We start from the raw sequence: 19,678 nt of genomic DNA on the forward strand, positions 1-19,678 counted from the left end.
TGCGGGACGGTAACTGCTGGGGCCCTAAGGCAAGCGTCGGTAGGGGAGGGTCAAAGGTAGCGGCGCGAGTTTAAGAACCATGAGTGCCAAGCTCCCGGTAGCTTCAAGCGAAGGCAGTGGCAGCGTAAGCGTTAGCGAAGGCGGCGGTCGTGGCGGTGGTCGTGGCGGCGGTGGTCGCGGCGGCGGCAGTGGCGGCGGCGGCGGTGGCGGCGGCGGCGGCAGCGGCAGCGGCGGCGGCGGTGGTGGTGGAGGCAGCGGCGGCAGCAGCATCAGCGTCGGCGGCAGTAGCGGCAGCGGCGGAGGCCGGCGCGGAAAGCGACGTGAGGGGGAACCCGCGGCTAAAACCCAGGGTTCTACTACTAAGGTCTCGAGCCCCGCGCGGGCCCCGTCCTCAGGTCCGGCGCAGTCACCGGCTTCATCGCCTCTGGCGTCGCCCCCACCAGCTGTGGCGTCGCCACCAGTTCTGGCCTCAGTTCCGGCGCCATCACCGGCTCCAACGCCGCCGCAGCTGCCACAGCCATCGCGGCAGCCTCTGGTGCCATCCATGGCTTCAGCCGTGGCCCTCTCAGCGGCCCCGCCTCCCGCCTCCAGCGTGGGTGCTACCTCGACTAATCCTTCTGAATGGAGCACCCAGACTCAGTGGCACACCTCCTCGCACCCACTTTCCAACACCCAGTCGAACGTGTCCAGCAGGGGATTGACTGCGTCCTGGGTCTCTAGTGTGCCCTCTCATTTAACTAGCGGTTCTGAGCAAGTGGCTGTCCCAGATGCAAAGAGTGGTACCTGGAGCTTCAGCGCTCCCGGTCTTAGCCACCCTGCCACTTATACCTCCAACCCTGACCTTAGCATATTCCAGTCATTAGGAGGGGAATCCCTCCAGCCTTTGGAGTCCTCTCGACTTTCGGTACACGGGTCCTCCTTGACGTCTATAATTAGTACTCCTCAAGGGACGTTCCAGGGGTCCATCCCCTCCTCTGTGTCCAGCACCCCACAAGGGTCGGGCCAGGATCCCACTATCTCCTCAAGGTCCAGCTATCCCTGGGTATTGGTTTCATCAGGATTTCAGGCATCTGCAGATTCTTCCCAATTGTCGGTACCAACACCTCCTACACCCAGTAATACCCCCCGAGTGTCATCACAAGAGACCACTCCCTATCTGTCCAGCTACCCTTGGATGAGCATACCAGTATCTTCTACACCCTATTTTCTTTCTCAACTGTCGGTACCAGGGCCTCCGACACCAAACAATTCGCTAACAGGAGTAGGGTACTTTATACCCTCACCTGCAAGCTCCCCACCGGGCTCAATACAATTTCCCTTTGTATCCACTAACTCCCCTCGACTGTCTGTAGAAGAGCCCTCATCATTCTTAGGGGCAAGCTATTCCCGGGTATCTCTAGAAAGATCAGCCCCGCCCTCAGTCGCTCCCCTAGTGTCAGCACAAGGGGCTGCTCCGCCCTCTGGGCCCGGCTCTCCCCGGGTAAGGGTGGAAAGATCGGCTCCGCCCCCAGACTCCCAGCAAGAGTCACTAGAAAGGTCCATTCCAACCTTCACATTCGGCACTTGGATCCCCGCATCTCTGGAGCATCCTAACCAAAGCATGGCGAACCGGGAGAAGACGAATCTTACAGGCCACATGTTCGACGTAGTCGTGATTGGAGGCGGTATTTCAGGTTAGTGTGAACCCTAAACCAGTGGTTTGAGAGACTGGTTCACCGGGAGTGGGAAACTTGCAGTGTCTTTTTAGTGTTTGGGGGGGATCTCATTGGTCCATGCAAGATTGTAAGAGTGGCTGGGGTCCCAGATTCTGCTAAATGGGAAGGAGGGTTGGGTCAGTTTTACTGGTGGAACTAGGAGAAGGAGGCAAAATAGTTTTACTATTGCTACTGCTGTTAAAGGTACATAGTTAATTAGTTCTTATTGTGCAGTTACATTTAGCACTTTGTGTGTATTTTCTCAGTCCTCAATAGTCCCAGGAGGTGGGTACCAAATCCACCCCTGTTTTATAAAAAAAATCAAGCAACTGAAGAGTTTGAGTAACTCTCCGGTGATAAAACACTCAGCTAGGAAGAGGCTGAACGATTTTCTGCCACTTAAGACCCTCCTAGTTCCTGAGGTAGCTGCTTTGCCTTCCTGATTGTTCACGCTTTCTCTTGCAGAGGCAGCCTGTGAATGTCTGAATGTCCTGAGGTAGTAGGATCATTTCAGTTCTGTGCTTCTTTAAATCACTTTTCCTTAGAAAATTGGGTCAATGAAGAACAAAAAGGCTTAATCCTGAAGAAAAAAGTAGCTAAAAAATGGACAAAAGGAGTGAGCATGTATTTCTAACCTTTGTTATTTTTTTTCAGAACTTGAAGGAAAGTACAGGACATTTATTGCCCAAAGGCGATCCCTTTATCAAGCCAGAGCTAAGGGCAAGTCAGGGAGTGTCCTGTTATGTTCTCCTTTTACTAAGAACTCCACCTACGTCCCCTGGTCCTGGCTCGGGTTTGTAACTGACTAAATAAGGGGCACATGAGCCTTTTCAGTATCTCCTGGGAAGTCTCATCAGGATTGATATATACCACTTACATTGTCATAATTGGTGAAGTGTTTAAAATTTAGAAATTGTATGTGTGTTTCAGCTGTAGCTAGAACTCCACACGGACACTGATCTGTCCCTTTCCTCAAGAAGTGTTAATAATTTCAGAGATGTACTTTCAGGATCTTATTTAGAAAGGTGGAAGATAATAGGGTACTCTCACAGTAATCCTTTTTTTTTAAATGTTCCTTTTGAGGAGACTCTGAACATGTTTATAGATTAATTTGGGATACAGATAGTTTTGTCTTGCTTGGTCAGGGCAAACAGTCCTAAACACCAGATAAGAGATTGGTATGAATTATTGCTTTGAGGATTCCAACCAGTGGTAGCAAAAAACATGCATGTATTTTGGAGTTTCAGAGAAAAACAGATCCCAGTGAAAAATAGGAAAAAGAAGCATTCTTCTTGTTTCTCAGCAAATGTTTGTGACAATGAAATGGCCTGATGTATTAAAACAAAAACAAAACCCAAAAAACTAGTCCTTCCAGGCGGCTCTTCTACAAGTGACATGATTGTTGATCACTGGACATTAAATATAATCGTAACCAGGCAGCTCTTCTAGAAGTGACATGATCATTGATCATTGGACAATAAATATAATGTAATGTGTAATGTGAATTAATAAGGATTTTTATGTCTTCCACCGCAGTTCAGTTTTCTTCTTTTCCAATATTTTTCTTTTACAATATTCCTTATATAGAGTTTTGTCTGTTGTTTTACATCTGCCTCATTATCTGCAATTTCTCCTTTTACACGCCTGACTTCTCATGCTTGGTCAGTAACAGAAGCTGATTTAGAAAGTAACTCATGCTTTATTCACAATTTTGCATGTGTATGTGTGTATCTGTGTGTGAACACATGCACACATGCATGCACACATACATGCATGCATGCATGCAGGTTCTGGGGCTAGACTTCAGGGCCTGGGAGTTATACTGGATCTTTTTTCTCAAGGCTTGTGTGCTACCACTCTTCTTCCTGACTTTTTGGTAGTTAATTGCTGACAGGAATCTCAAACTTTCTTGCCTGGGCTGACTTCAAACTGTAGATTCTCAGATCTCAACCTACTGAGTAGCTAGGATTATAGGCATGAGACACCAGTTCTTGGCTTTCTGTCTTATTTTTCCTAAGGATGGCATCCAAATTGTGTATGGTCCCAAAAAACTAGTGTCTATTCATAGGTTTTTGTTTTGTTTTGTTTTGTTTTTGCCAGGCCTGAACTCAAGGCCTGAGCACTGTTCTTGGGATTTTTTCAAGGCTAGTCCTCTGCCACTTTGAGCCACAGCACCACTTCCAGCTTTTCTATATATGTGGTACTGAGGAAGTGAACCCAGGTCTTTGTGCATGCTAGGCAAGCACTCTACTACTAGGCCAAACTCTCATCCCTACAGTTATTTTTAATTGTTAACTTTTATTTGAAGGGGATAGAGGGTGTTTCATGCATAATAGTTCACACCCCTATTCCAAAACCCAACTTCCAGTCCATCAATGACACTGAAAAAAAGCACTTGGCTTCCTCTGAATGTCATCTTTGTTATTCAGACCTGAGTGATTATAATATCCAAACATTGTTTTCTGTCTGTGATAGCTTCCCAGAGAGTTTGTAACTAAAGAGTAGATTCAGGTTTACCTCATGTTAGGTCCTCTGTGTGGACTGGGTGTTTCATAAATAAGTGAAAGGCATACTTGTGAACTTTACAAAAATGTTTTCTTTGTGTTTATACTCTATGAGGAGCTTAATTGTCTCAGTGCTGGTTTTAAATGCTTTTGGATATTTTCTAAAAGTTTTGCCAGGCTTGCACACTTCAGTGGCAATACTTAGAATGTATAGTGCTATTCTTACAACATAACTCTTGAAAGAGTATATATTCTAAATGATATTACTCAAAATAGATTCAATGCTAGGCATTGTGGGGCACAGCTATTATCTTATTCCTTAGGAAACTGAGGCAGGAGAATCATGAGTTTGAGATCAACGTGGGCTACTTAGTGAGATCATGTCTCAAAACTTTATTTATATTTAGAGAATCGTGACTTTTTTTTGCACAAAGAGTCACAGTATCTTGATAGATTTCCTTTTTTGTTATTTTGTTTAAAAACATAACCATTAACCTATTTTATTTTTCTATCTACAACCAATTAAATGATTTTATATATTGTGTTAGCAGTGGAGGGGGGCAGCAACCATGCTAATTAATTTGTTAATGTTATTATAGACAATGCCTGGTTTGTGTTTTGTTTGTCTGTTGGTGTTGGTGCGTGCGTGCCCACGTGCACCACAAGACAGTAGTGAGGATTGAACTTGGCTTTTTCTGTTCAAGGTTGATGCCCTACCACTTGAGCCATACATCCACTTCTGTTAGTGGCTTCTTTTTATTAATTTTCAATATATATATATATTTATTTTTATTTTGTTTTTGTTTTTTTGCCAGTTGTACCTGCGCACTGTCCTTGGACACATTTTGCTCAAGGCTAGCGCTGTGTCACTTGAACTACAGCACCACTTCCAGCTTTTTCTATGTATATGGTACTGAGGAATCGAACCCAGGGCTTTGTTCATGCGAGGCGAGCACTCTACCACTAGGCTATGCTCCCAGCCCAATATTTCTATATATTTATTTTTAAATTGTTATTGTAAATGTGATATACAGAGGTGTTACAGTTACATGAGTCAGGTAGTAAGTAGAATTGTTTTTGAAAAAGAGCCTCTTTTCTCTATTACTAGTGGCTTTAACATCTTGTGGCCCTTAGCCATCATCAACCATATTTTTTTTCTTTGACACTATTAGATCTTCAATTTTTATTCCCACATTGATTGTTCCTTTTTTATTCCTTTCATTTAGCTTATGGTTTCCTCCCCTCTCCTTTCCTCCTCCCTCCCATCCCCCTCCTCCCTACACTACCCTACTGGAATTTGAACTCTGGGCATAACACTGTTGCTTGGCTTTTTTTCTTCATGGCAGGCACTCTTTCACTCTATCACTGTTCCTTTTTCCTCCCCTGGTAGTTACTGGCTCCAAACCTAAATCATCAGATCTCAGTTTTTTTGAGTGGCTACAATTATAGGTATGAGTCATTAATGCCTGACCTGAGCTTATAGCCTTGTGGACATCTAGTTTTGAAATGACCTCATTTTTCTGTTGCTCATCACTTTAGGGTTCTTGTCCACTCTCATCCTTTCTCATCCTAGGGCTTCAGTGTTTCATTATCTGTAGAAATCTCTTAAATCTCTATTTTGAATCCTTTTCCTCCACACGCCTGCCTAAAACTTTATCTGCTCATGGATATTATTCAACATATCCTGAAGCTACCATGCTGTTCACTCCAGCTTCTCTTCCTCAGTTCTTTGTTTTATTGCTATGACCATCCATTCCATCATTTGTGAAACATCATTTTCTTTCATCTTCCACACATCATCCCTTAATTTTTTTTTAATGTGCTGGTGATCTAACAACTTTAAACATTTCTACTCCTCTTGTACCTTTTATTATTTATTTATTTATTTATTTATTTTTGCCAGTCCTGGGGCTTGAACTCAGGGCCTGAGCACTGTTCTTGGACTTTATTTTGCTCAAGGCTAGCACTCTGCCACTTGAGCCACAGCGCCACTTCTGGCTTTTTTTTTCTGTGTATGTGGTACCAAGGAATTGAATCTAGGGTTTCAAGCATGCTAGGTGAGCAGTCTACCACTAGGCCAAACTCCTGGCCAAGATTGTACCTTTTAGCAGAGTCTTTAGCTCTTATCTTGGGTTAATTCCTTTTCTGACTCCCTAGTACCACTCTTCTGCCCCCCATCCTCAGAACAGAACCCTGAAGCCTACCTGATTATAATATCTATGCAGTGACCAGTGAGCATATTCTGCAGAAGGGGTTTTCCCTTCACATCCATCCTGTTTACAATATTCTCCCGGATTTGGTTTACCTTAAATAATTCTTTCATCAGGTCTCTTCTATCCTCAAGGCATTGTGGTCTCCTCTTATCAGATTGTCAAGCCATCCCCTCTCCTTACACCTAATTATCTGTTCCTGTTTTGTTGAAAAACTAGATTACCCACTTTTCCCCTATATGGACTGTAGCTTTAGTCACACTGCCTCTTGTTCTGATGCTACACTATGTTGATTTTGTACCCTCATGCCCTCTTTGGTTTCATCATTGTATGGAATTGTTTCTTTCTGCTTATCTATCTTATAATGCCTGAGTGAAGTTTGTTTTCTTCTTCATTGTGGCTTTCATTGTTTTCTCTGTTTTGTAGCGTTTGTAATCTTTACTTAAAAATTTATGGTTATTTTTGCCCCTTGTTTTTAAATTAGATTTTTATGGACGTTGGTCCAGCCATTGCATTTAAATGCTAGGTTTTACTCAAGAGTCACTACAAATAGAACAACTTACAGAAAACCAGTGATGGGAGTTTTATTATCTGCCGTTACCTGAGCCTTACTCACATGGCTATCTTTAGAGAAAGAAATAAGGAACAGAGAAAAAAACTCCCACCTTCTTGGAACATTAATGTGTTTGGAATTTCAGAGTGTTTGGATCAAAAGGATTTTAAAGGGCATTGTAGTCCAATCACCCAAGATTTTAATCCTCCTGACAGTATCTCTCCTTACTCTTACTGTAGCTCTAAACACATTTGGAGTAGAGGATTGTTTTATCCGTCTGAGAAACTCATTATTAGTAGAGGTAGCCCTGGTTCCTGGACTTTTGCAGACTTTTTAAAACCTCTACTATATGCTAGGTAGTAGCTAGATCACAAGAAAGGGAGATATAAAGATGAGTAACACCCTGTAAGATGCCTTCATCCTCTTGAAAGCAGTAATCAAGTGGGAAAATAATTAACATGAATATAGTTTGATAATCATTAATGTTCTGAATGAGATTAGAGTACTGGGACCTTGAGAGAAGTGATAGGATTTTAACCCAACAATAGAAACCAGAGGAGAACAAATATAGAATTATGAGAGTGTGAGCTAGACATAAGAAGTACTTACTTAAGCTCATGTTAGAAGTGCCAGGGGGAGAAAAATAGTTGCTTCCTGTCCCCATTGAGTAGGTGAAGCTGCTAGCTACTGAGATAAGTCATTGTGCTATGTCTGTAGGAACTGTGATGGTTACCACAGTGAAAATACCTTAGTCATAGCACTGGCTTTTGTAATTAAATTTCAGTGCCATTTAGGAAGATCTAAATAGTCTGAGCAGTAGAAATCTGCCCCCCCACCCCCGTATTTTTGTCCTTGAGCCCTGTTCCATTGCACTAAGAGAGTTGAAAGCCCTAGTTACCCAGAGGTCAGTGGAGGTTGAATATTTCTCAGCATCTGAGAAAAAAACAGTTTTGCAAGAATGGCTACAACTGAGGGTACAAACTGCCCTAATTTCCATTTTTTTACTGAAATGTATCACATAAGAGTCATTTCTGCAAGGAACATTTAGATATTTAACCTAGAACTTGGCAGCACATACTGTGTGGTTTTGCAGTGATACAGAAAAGTTTCCATTTAACATTAATGACAGTTATTTTTGTTGTCTTATTTATTTAGCTACTCTGAGGTTCACTGAGGATGAAAGTTAATTTTCTGCCTCTTAGAATACTTCTTTGCCTCAGCTTTCCATATTTTTATTAAGAATAAACTTGATTACTTTTACTTGACTGCATACATATTTTTAAAATGATGATTAAAGAATATAAGAATTGCATTTATTTGAGTTCTGATTAAAAAAACAAAACTTTATTGTTAAATGAGCTTTCAGATGGATCTGACATTGAATGGGGAATTTGAGCATGTACTCAATCCTGATTGATTTGAAAGTATACATAATGTTCACATAATGTCAGAAAGGGGTTTTAAGGCTAGGTCTAAGTGTTGTATAATTCTGTGAATCACAGAGACCAATACTGGAGAAAAATAATGGTAGAAGCTCTTGATTAATGTACTCTATGCAATTGTAGGTTAGATAGACATATACTTTAACATATGAACAATTTTGCAGTGTTTAGATATAGGTATATCCAGATTGGTATTGGTATACCAATACAACTGAGTTTGTATTGTAAATGTATATCACATTCACAATGTATATCACATATGGTTTTATATCATTCTTGACTTGCAAAAATGCTCAGCTCTGTACTTTAGAAAATTCTGTCATGAAGTAAGTACTTGCCTAAGGAATATACTTGCATGTATGAGATGGACAGATTTCTTGGTAATAGAGTTCAGTTATTATTTTCAGTTCAGAAAAGTTGATTAGAGAGATTATTCTGCCCTATTTGTATGTGCTGGTATTGCAGCATGAACTCAGGAATTTGGGTTGGAGGTCTCATTTGGGCTGATTAATCATGGCTTACACTCTAACTCTTGAGCTGAGCCTCTAGCCATATTTTGGAAATGGTGTTTCATGGACTTTTCTATCCTAGTTGGCTTGAAACTGTGACCCTCCAGATCTCAGTCTCATCCTCCAGAATACTATAGACACAAGTCACTGGTGTTACCTTTTATTGCAACAGATAATATATGCAAGTATCTTAAAATTAATTTAATTAATTTTAAAAATTATTTTAAGTAGTTATACAAAGAAGTAATCAATTCAACAAATAAGTTTATAAGTACAATGCATGTTACCCCTTTCATCAATCTCCCTTATCCTTTCCAAGCTAACCCCTCCTTCTCAGTTACTTTGATTTCATAGGATATACATTACATATTTTGACTACATTCTCCTCCTCAATATTTTATATATATATACACACACACACACACACACACACACACACACACACACACATATTGCTTGCAATTTGTTTTTCCCTTCCAGTGATCTGTTTGCTGCTATATTCTTTTTAAATTTTATTTTATTTTTTGAATTGTAATTAATAGAGGGGTAACAGTTATATTTGCCAGATAGAAGGTGCATTACTTCTCACACATTGATACCCTTTCTCATGTTTTTGTCCCTATTTCCATCCCCCAACTCCCTCTCCGCTATATTATCTAGTGTTGTATACGAGGAAAACATAGTCATTGAGGTGTGGTTTTGTCATATAAAAGGTTGGATTTAACTATATGTGATATGTATTCTGATTTCTTCTTTTAGCAGTTTGTTTCATGAAGGTCTTTATCTTCAGATTTATTTTTCAGACCCGCTCCTCAACTTGTTTTCTTCTATGCTTTATTCTGGAACTGGTTTGCATTATCTTTCAAACTGACATCCTCCACTAGATGAAATCAGCACCTTTGTCTCTTCTCAGGTTCTCATTTACAACTTCCTTATGGGTTTTCTGAGTCTTTATTTAAAAGCCTCTTCTAGTTGCTAAGCCAAAGTAAAGCTCCACTTATTAATAATATTTAATTGATTGAATAGGTAAGATTATCAATAATGACTTAAAAACTAAATGATAAGCTTTGAGAGTTAATTACATATTAACTATGTCCAATCACAGAATGTCTTTCCATAAGAGTTCAAAGAGACAGATACAGAAACTTAGAGCTGTAAGCAAATTACCAAATGCCAGGAAAAGTTTAATAACAAAATTTTATCCTGGACTCGTAAAATATTGACTTTTAGGATAGTATGTTTTTATTACCCACTTCATTGAACTTTCACTACAGTTTATCCATAGTTCTACAATAACTTTCACTATTGCTTACTTTGAAGCTTGACAATAAACCTACTAACTATTGCTTGACAATAGGTTATACATGAGACTATAGTACATGGACTGTTCGTTTTTTTGCCAATCCTGGGGCTTGAACTCAGGGCTTGAGCACTGTCCTTGAGCTTTCTCAATGCTAGAGCCTACCACTTGAGCCACAGTACCATTTCCGTCTTTTTCTATGCATGTAGTACTGAGGAATTGAACCTAGGTCTTCGTGCATGCTAGGCAAGCACTCTACCACTAGGCCAAATTCCCAGTGCTGGACTGTTTTTGCTCTGTGAATGTTTAAATTAACAATATGAAGCATTTTATTAGGTATATTTACATTTAAGTGACAAGCATACTGTTAAAATAGCAAATTTAAAGTCATATGTAGAAATTTAATAATTTTAATCTAATATTGGGCCATATATCCTTTTGAAAATCTGATGAAAGCTATTTGACCTTTTCACTGAAAAAATATGTATTTTGGGGGAATGGAAGGAGAGAAAGTGGGAGAAAATCATGGGAAGGCGAAACAATGTGCAAGAAGTAATGTACTTACTACCTCATGAATGTGACTGGAACTTCATTGAAAAAATAAAAACCAGATATCTAAAAACACTGAAAAAATACGTTTTTGTTCACATGAACTTTCATCCCCTGCACCAGACTAACATCCAGTATTGTGGAAACCTCTTCACTGTCATTGTCCTTGTAATTTGGGCAGATGATTGAGAATTCACCGATGCAGTTTAAAAAATAGTAAAGATTTATTAGATCACTAAATTGTTAGTATTATCAATTTTTAAATAGATAATGACAAAAATAGTCAAATCATTTAAGCTAAAAACTTACATTTTGTGTTTTAAGTCTGATAAAGAAAATGGTGAACTTAACGTGAAAAGAAAAATTGGAAGAGAAATCATGAGTGAAGGCAATGAAAAGAAGGCTATGGTAATCTGATTACGTTAATAGTTTTCCACTATTGATATTTAGAGATTTTTCATATTGAAGTGAAGCTGCTAATATTAAATATACATTTATGATTTAATATGCATTTGTAATAGCTTATCAAGATCATTGACCATTGAAGGCATTAGACAAAATTCAGTCCACATAGAAGAAGGAAGTTTTTGTCACTGGGTATTTTCTAGTTTATATGTTAGTCCACTTGTCTGAACAGTGACTTATGAGAGACATAGGACCTGTCTGTATGGCAGGGTGTCCAGCCATAAGCCTGAAATGCTGTTGATACAGATTGAGTACCTCTAGTCTGGATATCCCAAACTCAAAATCGGGAGAAAAATATCATCTTGACCTGATGTTACAAGTGGAAATTTCCACATGAGACTTAAAATGACACTTAAAATGAGACTTAAAAAAAAACCCACATGCACAAAAAACATAAAAGCATTTAAGGCTGTCTAATATATACATATATATATGTATATGTATATAAAAAGAAGATTTTTTTTGCCTGGCCTGGAGTTTAGACTTTGATTCTAGATGCTGTCCCTCAGCTTTGTGCTCAGGGCTAAAGTTCTATCACTTGAGCCACAGCTCCACTTCGCAAGTGTATATAAGATATGTATAAACATAAATGAGTTTTGTATTTAGCTTTGGGTCTCATGCCCTAGATACCTTTCTTAATTTTTTTTTAAATTATTTTGGCCAGTCATGGGGCTTGAACTCAGGGCCTGAGTGCTGCTTGAGCTTTCTCAAGGCTAGTGCTATACAACTTTGAACCAAAGCCCCATTTCCAGGTTTTTTTTTTGTATGTGTGTGTGTCTAATGGGAAATAAGTATCTCATGGACTTTCCTGCTGGGACTGGCTTCAAACTGTGATACTCAGTTCTCAGCCTCCTGAGTAGTTAGGATTAGAGGCTTGAGCCACTAGCGCCCAGCAAGATTATCCTATTGTATATATGCAAACATGACAAATCCAAAAATATACAAAATTGGGAATTACTCTGGTCCAAAGTATTTTGGATAAGGGATATACAATATATACTCAAGGTTGGTTCAGAGGTCCACTGGGGCACAGAGAAGGGAGTAGTTAATTCTACGTGGAAAAAATGGCAGGGAAATTATTTGATGGTGAAAGACATGCTGTACTGAAGTGCCATGGATTTTATGTTTTGGATAAATTCTGAAATGTAATGGAGATGACCTTTAAAATGACCATTTCAAAATCAAATGAGGTAAGTGTGAGCTGTGACTTAAATTAAAAACCCTTTTCTTGTGGATTTACATGCATTCATTCAATATTTGTCTATTGAATGCTTACTATGTGCTTCAAGTAAAATCTGTAGGTTTTGCTATGTTTTTTTTTTCTGTTTTGGGAATAGTGCCTTAAAAACTTTAGTATAAGCTGATGTTTGACTATCCTTTGAGTGTCCTTGGAATGTTCAGTCCAAGAGTCTGAATACGCAGTTATGTAAGAATTCTGTTGTCTAGGGATCTTATTAAATAATAAAGAATTAACTTAAAGGGGGTATTATGTAATGTACTACACACAATTCATGGGTGGCAAGTGGCAGAATATAAGCCATGGAGACACCAAAGCCATATTTTTGACTTCTGCTTTAGGCATTGTTTGCTGAGGAGCCTGTCTGTGGGAGTTTTTCTTTTTTTGTGTGTGTCAGTCGTGGGGCTTGAACTCTGGGCCTGGGTGCTGTCCCTGAGCTCTTTAGCTCAAGGCTTGAGAGACAGCCCCACTTTCTGTTTCCTAGTGATTAATTGGAGATAAGAGTCTCACGGTGTTTATTGCCCAGGCTGGCTTTGAACTGTGATTCTTAGATCTCAGCTTCCTGAGTAGCTAAGATTACAGGCATGCACTGCCAAGCCCAGCTTGTGGGAGTTTTTATTGTAACAATTGAGCAATCCTTTTGAGATGAAACCAGCATTCCAAAGTCTATGGATTTTTTGATGTTATTGTTCACTTGTGTGTTTGGTGCTATGGGAGTTTGAACTGAGAGCTTGTTTGCTCAGCTGGTACACTATCACTTGAACCACACCTCCAGCCCAGCTTTTTGCCTATTATTTTGGGGACAGTGCCTCATGGATTTTTCTGCCCAAGCTGACTTCTAACTTCAATCCTCCAAATATCAGCCTTTTAAACAGGTAGGATAACAGACATGAACCACTGGCATGTAGTCCAAATAGATTTTAAGTGTACTTTATGAGAAAGAATGATAAGGTTAGAGGAATTGAGAATTTAACATGTCTTTTTTTGCCACAGAACTTCTTAAGATTTTTAATATGCCAGTGTTCTCTGGGAATTTCTCCCAGAAAGATTAAAAAATATAAGGTATCCCAACTTCTATGAACATTAATGCTTTTCCCTTAGGGCTCCTTCTCAAGGATTAATGTCCCATAAAACGTGTTAAGAACAATGGCATAACCTATTATGCACAATCTGAGGATGACTCTGTTCAATGCCAGTGATGTATTTTAAGTTTCATTGAAAGAATTGGGCAAATAATGAATTAAGAGGTAATTAAATTCCCTAAGTTAGGTGATATCTATTTATCTAAAGTGAAGACAATTGCTGAAAAATAAACAGATTAGGACTGTCTAGACAACCAGTCTGTTGAATTCGGGCAATTTAAAGTTAATTGTTAGCTTTTTCTGTTTATCCTTTGAGATAGCCTTGTTTTTGTTTAGAGAGCTTGAAGAGATCATAAGATTTGGCCTTCTCAAAAGCAGTGAATTATTTCTCTGAAAGGAAGCAAAAAGTACAAATGAATATAGATATAGACAGAAAGATATACAGATATACATATACATAGTAATGTTTGTATATATCAGGAACAAGTTTGTTGCTAATAGTAATATTGTTTTCTTCTGCCAACAAGCATGGTACTGGTTTAAAAACCTGAAAGTGTTCTACTAACACTTAGAATCTGCCAAAATTAAAATGACCTAACACCCTATCCTTATAAAACACCCTATCCTTGTAAAAGCAAAGACAACCAGTAGAAATAGAAACTTCCCTATGCCCTCATATGGGCATAAGATCAAGGCATTCTTTTCTTAGTATGTGATTTTTCCATTTGTTGCAACAAGCATTTGGACACCCACAATGTAGTGTATTCTATTATAGAAAAGCAAAGATGTTTAATGTAATTTTGTTATCAAGAAGTTCATAACAGGCTGAGTGTGATAGCACACAATGTGTAATCCCAGCACCTGGGAGGCAGAGGCAGGGGGCCAAAATTTCCAAGCCAGGCTGGGAAACATAGCAAATTCAAGGTCAGTCTGGAATACATAGTGAGACCTGTATAAAAGGAAAGTTCATAGAACGTGTGTAGCTTTAAAAGAGGCATTTGCTGCTTCCCCATAGTTCTGGCTATTTCCAGCTTAGTAATTGACACTATAATTGACTCGTTTATTCAAGCAGAAACAATCCTATAGCCATTCCTGATTCTCCCTACCCTCCTCCCTTTCCCCCATGGTACTAAGATTGAAACTTAGAGCCCTACACTTGCTAGGCTGGTGCTCTACTAATGAGTCATGCCTATAACATACAACTCTTTTTGTTGTATACATTGGCCATTAAAATGATAAGTCTTGTTAACTTAGCCTCAAGATATGTTCTAGATATGACAACTTTCCACCCATTGTAACAACAATCACCTCATTCACGCCATTGTGGTCTTCTGCTAATGTCTAAACAACAAAATGTCTTATGCAGGGATTTGGAATCTCCCTGCTTCCATCTTTCTTTGTTTCCTTTTTATTTACTTTTTTGGGGGTGCCAGTTCTGGAGCTTGAATTGAGGAACTTTACTCTGTCCCTAAGACATTGTGCTCAAGGCTAGCACTCTACTACTTGAGCCACAACCCCATTTCTGGCTTTTTTGCTGGGTAATTGTAAATAAGAACCTCCTGGCTAGGCTGGCTTCAAACCATGATCCTCAAGTTACAGCCTTAGTATCCTGAGTAGCAAGGGATATAGACATGAGTCACCAGCTCCCAGCTCCTTCATTTTTTCCTCTATACTCTGTTTGCCTTACAGAAACTAGCATTTTTTTTTTAAATTAAGCTTCATATACCTTTGTATCACATCCGTGAATGTGCTTGCGACCTAGTAGGAGCTCAAAATTATTTACTGACTGACTGGATAAAGGAATGAATTAAGCTAGGGTTTATTTTCTAAATAAACCTTTACTTATGAAGGTATAAAAGTAAATAGTTGGCTAGTGCTTACTGTGTAATGTTAAAGTTGGTAATGGTGGGAATTACTACCCCATTTATCACTTAAATGCGCCTATAATTTTACCATTAAACATACTGTCCAAGCTAGCCACTCCAAAAGTACTGGAAGCCTTCCCAAATCTCTGTAGGCAAACTTGCTTAAGTGCTTCCATTAGCACCTGTTGTTATTGTTTTCTGTACTGGGGCTTAAACTCTGGGTCTCTAGCTCTTTCTTGACTTTTTTACTCAAGGGTAACACTTTATCACTGAAGCCACACTTCTACTTCTGGTTTTTGCTGGCTTACTGGAGTGGAGCCAAAGGGATACTTCTGCCCTGAGTTACTTCAAACTGGGATCCTCAGATTTCAGCCAACTAAGAAGATATGATTTTAGGCAAGAGCGTATAGGTCATTAGCACCTTTTATATGCCATCATTATAGGGAGTAGTACATTTTGAATTTGATCACCTGTTTATTTTACTGAACAGCCCTGATAAATCTTGAAGAAGTACTTATCTACATTTTTTGAAAAAAAAGTACTGAGTTAGTTAATTCAGGACCAGGGAAGAGCCAAGCATGGTGGAGTCCAAGACAGGACTGTGAATTTGAAACCAGCCTAGGATACAAAGCAATATCCTGTCTTTAAAAATAGATGGAGAAAGAAACGGGGAGGGGGAAACAAATCTGAATTTACAGATGAATGATCATTACATAGTATAGCATAAAAGAGTTTAAGGATTGAAGAAAAATTGTGAGCATTAGGATAAAGGTGACCTTCAGAGTCACTTTCCTTGTAGATATTACTAAATCCCAAGGTGTGCTATATGATTAGAACTGGATCCTTTATCTTTTCTCTGTGAATGCTAGGCATTCCAGGATCTTGGAAACACTGAAAAATCTAGGGAAATGTAGTATGCAAGAGCAGTGGCTTTCAGAAGCTGGAGCTTGGTTTGAGGTTGCCATGACAACACCACTGCTAGCTGCATACATTCTCCACCCAGACTTTCCTCATTTAATGACCAGGGCTGTCAAGTGAAATGTGCTTTTAGTAGACTTGCTTTAAAAGAAACATAAAAAGCAAAATAAACACACACACACACACACACACACACACACACACACACACTCTCTGTCTCTCTCTCTCTCTCTCTCTCTCTCTTTCTCTCTCTCTCTCAAAATAATTCCATCTTGGTTTCTATAAATCAGATGTTTGAAGAGAGAGACAGCAAGAGAAGAGACATACTATTTTAAACTCATTATTGTTATTTAAAATATAGCACCACAATTTAAGGATTTGTGTGGCCCATGAGCCACCATTTTCCTGTTTCCAAATTATTTGCATTTTCAAAGTGATCCTTATTTACAACATTAGATAACTGAATGTAGCTTCCCTGGACTTTTTTGCTGTCATTGCTGTTATGAACTCCAAGCTACGGAAACAAGAGGGTTTTTTGAAGTGTACTGTTTTCAGTTATTTCTTTTGTATTTCACTTTTTCTCTATAGTTTATCTCCCACTATCACTTTAAAAAATTTTTATTACACTTTGTCTAGTATATAAGTTTCTCTGACTTGAGGAAGGGAAGGAAAATAACAAAATGGTGAGACAAAGGGCAAAGAGTGAATCAATGCAACAACAATACTCATAAGACACTATGTTAGAAATGATCTTTACAACTTGATGGGTGGGGGTGTTCAGGGGAGGGAAAGTGGGGAAAAAAAGGAACAGGATAACACTGTTCAAGAAGAAATGTACTCATTTCCTTACTTTTGTAACTGTAACCCCTCTATACATCACCTTTACAATAACTTTAAAAAACGACAGAAGAAAACTAGTGGACACTTGGAGGATCCTGTTTTTTTTCCCTCCTTATGGCTTGAGAGAAGAGTTCTGAGTGGACCAGTGTTCTCTCTCCAAAAACACAAAGAGAAGAATCATAGACTTATGGCAATTTTTAAAAAGTATGACCTAAAAAAGTATAATCTAATAGAACCCTTTTCAGGATGGCCCCCTATGTTTTAATATCCCAATAAATATCATACATATTTGTGGATTTAATATATTTAATACATAGACAAGGTTTTGTTTCCAACACTCCCTCCAACCAAAAGCTTTAAACTCCAACACAATAATTATGTTTTGCTTGAAATCACACTGGTACTCTGAGTTGGCAATGTGTATATATCATGGAAATACAAATGTTTCAGAACAGCTGCTCCCTACTACCTGTTAGTTAATGATTTACTAGCATATCTGTATCAGTCTCTTTCCTTATCTTGGGGGAGTGGGACATCAGGCTTTTTACTCTTGATTCTATATGCTCATTAAATTACAGAAAATGAAAGAAAGGAAGAATTATGATGTACAATGTTCTTAGTTTGGGCTTAGCAAGCTATATTACTTGGAACAAGATGTAATAAAAGGGTTAATATGAAATTGTTTACACAAGAAATGCAAAAATTGTAAGATGTGACTGAATTTTTTTTTGTCAGTCATGGGGCTTAGACTCTGCCTGGGCATTCTCCCGGAGATCTTCTTCAGCTCAAGGCTACCGCGCTACCCCTTGAGCCACAGCACCACTACTGCTTTCCTAGTGGTTAATTGGAGATAAGAGTCTCACATTGTTTTTTTTGTTTGTTTGTTTGTGTTGTTTTTTTTTGTGGGTCATGGGGCTTCAACTCTGGGCCTGGGCATTGTCCCTGAGCTCTTCAGCTCAAGGCTACCACTCTACCCCTTAAGACACAGCCCCACTTTCCATTTTCTAGTGATTAATTGGAGATAAGAGTCTCACCGACTTTTTGTGCCAGGGCTGGCTTTGAACTTAGCCTCCTGAATAGCTAGAATTACAGGCAGGAGCCACCGCACCTGGCTTTGTGAAATATTTTTAAGATAGTTTCTGCTATTTTATTTTGGGGAGGATTGGTAATAGGGCTTGAACCCATAGTCCAGGCACTTTCTCTGAGCACTTCTGCCCAAGGCTAGTATTCTACCACTTTGAGTCAGAGCACCACTTCCTTAACTATGAAATTTTTAAGTTCTATTTTTGTGATGAGGTCTCTTTATGTAGTTCATGATTGCCTCAAACTTACAATACTTTCCCAGCTTCCCATTGGCTGCTATTTTAGGATGGGCTATAAAATAAACTTTTATAGCAGTCCCATTTTATTTGATGACTTTCCTTCATACTTAGGAATATTTTTTTTTGCCAGTCCTGGGGCTTTGAACTCAGGGCCTGGGCACTGTTCTCGGGCATTTTTTGCTTAAGGCTAGTGTTCTGCCACTAGAGCCACATCACCACTTCCAGCATTTTCTGAATACGTGGTACCAAGGAATCGAACTTAGAGCTTCATGCATGCTAGGCGAGCACTCCAACACTAGGCTACTCACCCTGCTCCCAAACTTACGAATCTTTTCTAACAATTTTATACTATTTATTTACAAATGTTAAGTACTTTCAAAGATTATAGATAAGCCCTGAACTAATTTTTGAGTTTGATTGTTGAGATACAATTTCTACAATTGATCATTAGAGTTTGTAGTGACAAGAGCAAATTATTATGCATAATGGTACACGAAGTACAAAACAGAATTAGAGTATAACCTAAGATTTACCTCTTCAAATAGGTATCACCTTTAGTTTTTTCTATTCAAATCCACAGCGATAACTGCATGAAAAAAGCTTTTTTTTTTTTTTTTACCAGTCCTGGGCTTGAGCTCAGGGCCTGAGCACTGTCCTTGGACTTTCTCAAGGCTAGAGCTCTACCACTTGAGCCTCAGCACGACTTCTGGCTTTTTTTTTCTATATGTGGTACCAAGGAATCGAACCCGGGTCTTCATGCATGCTAGGCAAGCACTTTAACCACTAGGCCAAACTCCCGGCCCCATGAAAAAAGCTTTTTTGTACATATATTGTTTGCCTGTATTTTATTTATGACCTATTTTTCTAACCTTTCAGTGATGAAAATTTCTCATCAGTGTCTTGTTCACAATAAACAAGCAAACTGAAACATTAGCACCCATTTAGTCAGCAACTTAGAAGAAATATGTTTTGTATATATGGTCATTCCTTAGTATCTGTGATTGGTTCTAGGAAACCAAAATCTGTGGATGTTCAAATTCTTATATAAAATGGTATAGCATTTGCATAGAAGCTATGCAGCCCATATAGTTTATTGAAATCATGTTTAGATGATTAATAATACCTAATACAATGTAAATAATATGTAAATAGTTATATTATTTAAGGAATAATAACAAGAAAAAATTT

At 38.9% G+C, this 19,678-nt stretch overlaps 1 protein-coding gene across 1 annotated transcript in view; it reads left to right on the forward strand.

The window, feature by feature from the left end:
- Positions 1 to 326: 326 nt before the first annotated feature.
- The window catches only part of LOC150040617 (amine oxidase [flavin-containing] A), a 61,952-nt gene continuing 42,600 nt past the window's right edge, over positions 327 to 19,678 (forward strand). The window contains exon 1 of the mRNA XM_090326899.1: positions 327 to 1,673. Coding sequence (XP_090183025.1) covers positions 545 to 1,673 — 1,129 coding nt within the window. The 5' untranslated portion in view covers positions 327 to 544. The remainder of the gene's footprint in view (positions 1,674 to 19,678) is intronic.

Source organism: Megascapheus bottae, chromosome X (genome assembly GCF_031878675.1).
Source record: "Megascapheus bottae isolate mThoBot1 chromosome X, mThoBot2.hap1, whole genome shotgun sequence".
Classification (NCBI taxonomy): Eukaryota; Metazoa; Chordata; class Mammalia; order Rodentia; family Geomyidae; genus Megascapheus; species Megascapheus bottae.